At 36.5% G+C, this 6,456-nt stretch overlaps 1 protein-coding gene across 1 annotated transcript; it reads right to left on the bottom strand.

The window, feature by feature from the left end:
* Positions 1-1,315: 1,315 nt before the first annotated feature.
* LOC132190586 (protein PLANT CADMIUM RESISTANCE 2) lies at positions 1,316-3,710 on the bottom strand. The gene is made up of 4 exons (XM_059605623.2): positions 3,511-3,710; positions 3,024-3,095; positions 2,334-2,546; positions 1,316-1,698 (listed from the first exon to the last, which is right to left on the bottom strand). Exons 1-4 carry the CDS (start codon positions 3,578-3,580, stop codon positions 1,622-1,624), a joined length of 432 nt encoding a protein of 143 aa, XP_059461606.1. The 5' UTR covers positions 3,581-3,710; the 3' UTR covers positions 1,316-1,621.
* Between the last annotated feature and the right edge of the window lie 2,746 nt (positions 3,711-6,456).

The raw sequence follows: 6,456 nt of genomic DNA, 5'->3' as shown, positions 1-6,456 counted from the left end.
TGTTTTGAGGTTTTTTGTATATTACAAGTTAATTCTTTAACAGTAACTTATAGGTTTCAATGGCATTAAGAGTTTGCAATTTACAGTGTTGTACGTTTGTTCGGAGACAGACGATTGTCTATTATTTTTCCCCTTTTTCGTTATGCCCCTTCTGGTTGGTTGGTTGGCAGGAATTGGAGCTAGCTGAGTGTGGCTATGCTTATTAGTGTTTTCAGATAAGTTTTTTTATTTTTTATTTTTTATTTTTTATAAAGAGGTAAGAATAGCTTTTCGATGGAGTCTACATTTGAGAATATATATATATATATATATATATATATATATATATATATATATATATTGGTGAGGGTAAACCTACTTATTTTGACAAAACACAAAGTACTGAAAATAAATAATTAAGTAAAAGAGAAAGAGACCAAGTGATTGTGTGGCCACCGTTAATACAGAGGGGTGGTTGTGTGGCTACCTCGATTTGGTTGGGATGTACAGCTACTCTCATTTGGTCATGGTGACAACGCGGTCACCTTTGACTTATTGTGGTGGCTATATGACCACTTTTGACTAGAAGAGAGGTGGTTGTATGACATTTTTACCCCGTGCCCAACTTTGACTAGGTGATCATGCAATTATCTCTTTTGTGGCTAAAAAATTCACTCTTTTTTCTTAAATAATAAAAAAAATATGTAGTTTTTTAATATTTTTAAATAATTAATTGGCCTTTACACGAATAAGGTTTTCCTCTAAACTCCCGGTCCATAAAAATTATATGTTACTTTGCATTTGAGAAACACATTCTTTTATAATTGCAATGACAAAGTTGAAAGTTTTTTAATTAAAAAGTCATGTAGTTGGAGCATACGCTTTCACTCAAGTGGCCTTCAACTTAAGGCCGATTGATCTCTCAAGTACTTGCTGAATCACAAGTACCATCTCCTTGAACATTCTTTCTCCGCTCAAAATTTTTCATGAAGCTTTTGGAAATACGATCTACATCAATTGTGGACTTAGATCAGGCTTGAGATGCGTCTTCTTGTGCTTTGTGAGTCTCCAAAACTCCATGATATGGACCATCGGTCCGATGTAATATAGGCCGTGCCATCGGCCCTCTAAGTCAAAATATAAGATAACCCATCAAATTAGATTATCAATCCTCTATGAAAAAGGTGTAGACTGAGTGGTAGAGACCGTATGACTCTTTTTTCGCTGACATCTTTTTCCCAAAATGTCAACGAAAACAATTGGCCCCCAACAATAGGGCACTTTGAAAATCCAAAGGCCTTCAATTGATTTTAAAAAGAAAAAGGAAGAAGACAAATAGTAAAAGATCAAATATTTGATCCCCTATTAGTTCCAACAGATTACACAAACATAGAAATACTTACAACATTAATTATTACAAGCTATAGCGTACGCCTTGCTTATTATTCTGCATTATAGGCAGCAAACGACACAAAAGAGGTCAGCCACGACACCGTGGGCTTTTACAACAAACCAAACCCAACAAGGTACGACATCCATAGGTACCTATTATTCAACAATATAAGCTACCAAACGACAACACTCCCCCATGCATGCATGCAGATTTGCTTTAATTCAGACCTTCCCACTATACAACAACACTCTACCGCTTCATCGCTCCTTCAACAACTGGAGCCATCGCCACTCCTTGATTGTGCATGTGCGTGTTCCCAGCCCATCCTATGCATATATCAAACAAAACCAATCAGAATGCTACACACCCTCTCCACTGCATATAATAGCGGATTTAGGCTATTGGGTAGCTCCCCAAAATTTTAAAATTCTCTCAAAATTTAGGTTTTTTTAAGTTCAATTATCAAAAAAATGTATTTTTTTCCCTAAGTATTTTTTTTTTTACAATTTTGCCCCTCATATCAAATTTTCTGGTTCGCCTTAGAGTATGCTTAGGTGTAGGTTTGAGGGACCTAAAAGTACGTTTAACACTTAAAAAATACATTTGAAGAAAAAATTATCTGTTTGGTAAAAAAAATTTAAGGGTCAAAAAGCTTAAAAATGGTTAAAACACATTTTTGGCAAAAACTTAAAATGAAGTTTTTGTTAAAAAACAATTTTTAACTTAAAAGTTATATTTCTTAAACGTAATCCCAAATATGCTCTTAAAGCCTACACTTCTTGACGTTGTTGTGAAAATCACCAATTCATTTTGAATGGATCAGTATTATTGGAGTTTGGATCCAATAATAATTTTTAGTGTCACGTCAAGAAGCATGCACTTGGAAGTGTGAGAGTAAGAGTGATAACCCATTAAAGTAAACATTTAGTTTCAAGTAGTTATTGATAGAGAAGTATTTTACCGACAGAGACATCAAAACCACGGTTTTTGAGCTCACGATACTCTTGGCACAAGGCACAATGAAAGCAGAAAAAATGAACACAGCAATCCCAACATGGGCTCTCCTTCAACATATATTGTCTTCGCAGTTTAGATCGATAATAGCACGAGTAATAGAAAGCACAACCAGTGAAAGCACTCAACAAGTAAAACAGGGCCGTGTTTGCACCGCAAGCTGAAAGTTTTCACAAATAGCACATCCATGTTAAAAAAGTACAACCAGTGAAAGCACTCAACAAGTAAAACAGGGCCGCGTTTGCACCGCAAGCTGAAAGTTTTCACAAATAGTACATCCATGTTAAAAAAGTCTATATATATATATATATATATATATATATGAAAACTATACGACCATTGTTATGCAATTGATAGTTTAACATGGTATAAGAACCAAAAGTCATGGGATCGAACCTTAACTCCGTCAAATTACCTCCCATTTAAATTAAATATTTCACGTATTAGGCCTCAGTTTTTGGGACAACTGATAATTTAACAAAAAGGATGTGGCAGTGCAAATAAACCATTGATTTTACTTTTGTACAAGTTCTTCTTCATTCAACGGTTGACTTGTACTGTCATCTTATTTCAATTGTATAACAATCGTATAACAGTATTTTAAAGAGCATAACTCGGAGTTTTCTGTCCTACTTACAGGATGATCCTCTATCTACAATCTCGGAGACTTGCCCGAAAGTAATACATGGACACCAAAATGTCAAGCAACCTGCGACAGAATTAGCATATTAATTAGTTTTAAACCCCAAATATTACACAAGGATTTTCTTTCTAGATCATGGAAAAGAATTTGTTTGTTTGTTTTTTAGTTTTGATTAGTTTTGATTAGTTCTTTTTTTTTTTTTTCAATAAACGGGATATTTGGGGCTTTGCCCTAATTAGGTCTTTGAGACATCATGTAAAGCGCCGCTCTACATGGCCAGTCAGGTTATAAAACTTTGGCATTCGCCCACGATCATGGCCCGAAGAAATTAGTTGTACTCAAGGGATCGAGGGTTGAACCAAGTAACTTACCACTCGAGCTAATCCCTCGGGGGTTAAGAAAAGAAGTTTTAACATTGCTTAATGCAGAACATAATCTCTTCTTCAAGTAAGACAAAAAAAAGAAAGGAGAAGGAATTTACAGCTACGCATGTCAGAGAAGCAGCTCCAGAGGCCGGTTGACCAAGGACCTTCACCCTTTGGTTGAACCATTTTGGAGGCAGCAGCAACCTTATTTCAATGAGCTCAGGTTTGCACAAAAATGGGAGAAAACCAGAGAGGAGAGAGGAGAGAGGAGAAAGCTTTGCATGGAGAGAGCTGCTTATTCAGATTGTATATATAGAGAGACAGGGGAGAGTGAAAAAAGTGGGCATGTGAGCAAGTTTTCCTCTGTTCACACAGGCTAGCTACTTTGTCTCTACTTCATAATCATGCACGGAGAAGTTAAGATACCTTATAATTATTCAAAAGTTCCATTTTGGGGGTCAATGACTTCCTTTTTATTTATTTTTTATTTTAATTGAATAAGGAAAGGGTTACAGGGAATGATCATTTTCACTCCTGATCCGAAAGGAAGGAGGGGACGATCCTAAAAACGAAAAAAGGGTGGGCTCCCCAACAATAGACCCAAAACAAACTAAAGCAGTGTGGAAATAATTACAAAACCTAGGAAATGGAACAAACAAATGACCCGGTTCTCTCAAGGGGCCGCAAGACGGTTTCAGAAGCAAAATGGGTACAGATTAAGGCGAACCTATCTGAACCCTCACTTGTAACCAGCAACAGCTGCCGGAAGGAGGCTGAAGCGATAAAAGCACTGCTAGAGTCCGTAACTAGGATTGTTGAAAAGAGAGGAACCAACAACAAAAGTCTCCACTAAAGTAATAAAACAATAAAAAGCTAGGAGACAGTAACCCACAAAACACAAAAACAACAAAAAAAGACAGTCCATAATAACAACAGGAAAACAACAAAAAGACCGGAAAACAGAAGCAACGGCCGGAGAGAGGATGGTTGGGATTGGGTGATGGTATATATATAAAATTCTTTTATGGTATTCAAAATTGCACATCGTAAGGCATGTTTTAAGAGCCATCCAAGTGAGCAGAGTGGCATTGTTGAACCTCAACAATTCCTCCCTCAACATGACACTTTTGCGACTCGAACCTATGACCCTGGCTCTGATACCATTTGTTGGATCGGACCTTTGACCATCTCATCTGAAAACTAATTGGTGTCCAGTGAGAGAAGCTAAATCCCTTCATAACATTCGAAATTGCACTTCGCAATGCATATTCTAATAGCCATCCAAGTGAGAAGAGTGACATTATTGAACCTCAACAATATTTATTCACTTATTTGTATTGAAAGCATTTGAACACAAGAAAAATATATATTCCGTATTATATATTATAAGCTTACTAAAAGACTCAAAATATCAATCTCCTTTCACAATTTTGTTCCAAATTGTGCGTCTATAGCCAATATTGCAATCAGACTGGGGAGTGTAGTAATTGGATTCTGAGTTGGACAGCACATTAAGTTGCAATGATTCAACCCATGCATGGGACAAGAAACAAATGAGAGATTAGAAGCACTAAGAAGGAAAGGGGGGCCAAGGACAATGAAAAATCAATGAAAAGAAAAGAACCAGATGGCTTTATTTATATGGAAGGAAGGAGATGCTTTTGCCTCCCCACAATGCAAAACGAGAGGACACCATACATCTCCCAGCTGGTCCAATGCATGCATCATGCATACGTAACGTACGTTCGTTCGTATATATATATATATATATATATATATATATATATATATATATATATATAAATGATTCAGGAAAGGATTGTAAGGAAACTATCTTTCCCACTCTTAATCTAAAAGAAAGAAAGAGTGGTGAGTCCTAAAGAAAAACAATAAAAAATCAAAAAATGGGTGAACTCTCTAATAATATACCCAAAATAAAAACAACAGTGTGAAAATACACATAAATAGTAGAAAATTGGACAAATAAGTGTCTCAATCTTCTCAACATGGCCACATATATAGCGTTAACAAAAGCACAAAGGGACACAGATTAAGGTGAACCTATCTGAACCCGTACTTGAAAACAACAATAACCACGAGAAGGAGATTGAATCGGAAGAAGCACTGTTAGAATCTGAATCCAGAGACTATAGAAGAGGGAGGCACCAACACAAATTCAACTACAAGAGTCTCTACAAAGAAATCAAAATACTGAAAATCAGGGAGATAGTAACCCACACAACACAAAAAGAACAACAAAATACAAAGAAAGTTGCGAAAATACATAAGAAATACAACATGAAAGCAACAAAAAATTAGTAGACAGTATCGGGGCATGGAGGTTGCGTGGGATACATGAGCCGGCGAGTGAGATCCACGCGCTGGCGTGTGGTGGTCGAATTGGGTTGTAGAGGGCGGGATTGGGAAGATGGGAGGCATTGGAGCATGGTGGACTGCGTGTTGGGGCGAAACTAACAGAAAAGAGTAGATTTAGTTTTGAAAAAACTAGATCTAAAAACCCAACCAATTTTGAAGAGGAGGTGAGCAACAAAAATTTAAGCTAATAGGAAGAGATATATTAAACATCAAATTCTTTAACACTCCATCTCACGAGTGGGTTCAAATTTCCTTTTAATAGGTGAAACCTAACACGTTGAATATTTTTAATTTAATGGGGGTGAATGATAAAGTCAATGTTCAAACTCAAAACCTTTGGCTCTGTTATTAAGTTAAATAATTATTTGTAAGTTTAAACTGATAGGAAGAGGTAAATTTAATTATTTAATCAAATATTTTAACACGCAGCACAGCAGTGCATGGAAGGACGGAGGCGGTATAGAGACTGAGTGGAGAGTATGAAGGAGGCCTCGGAGCTCCTTGTCTAGTAGGAAAGCACAACACAAAAACCACCACCAAAAAAAAAAAAAAAATGACAACGAGAACAAGAAAAATGAAATAGAGAGAAGAGGGAGGAGATTGGAGAAACCTCACAAAGGAAGTGGCCGGCTACTCTCACCAAAGAGAGAAGAGAATTAAACCCAAGATTTTCCAGAGACAGAACA

Source organism: Corylus avellana, chromosome 2 (genome assembly GCF_965113065.1).
Source record: "Corylus avellana chromosome 2, dhCorAvel1.hap1.2, whole genome shotgun sequence".
Lineage (NCBI taxonomy): Eukaryota > Viridiplantae > Streptophyta > Magnoliopsida > Fagales > Betulaceae > Corylus > Corylus avellana.
Note: the sequence above shows the minus strand (reverse complement) of the source record. Positions and strands in the feature narration are given on the sequence as shown.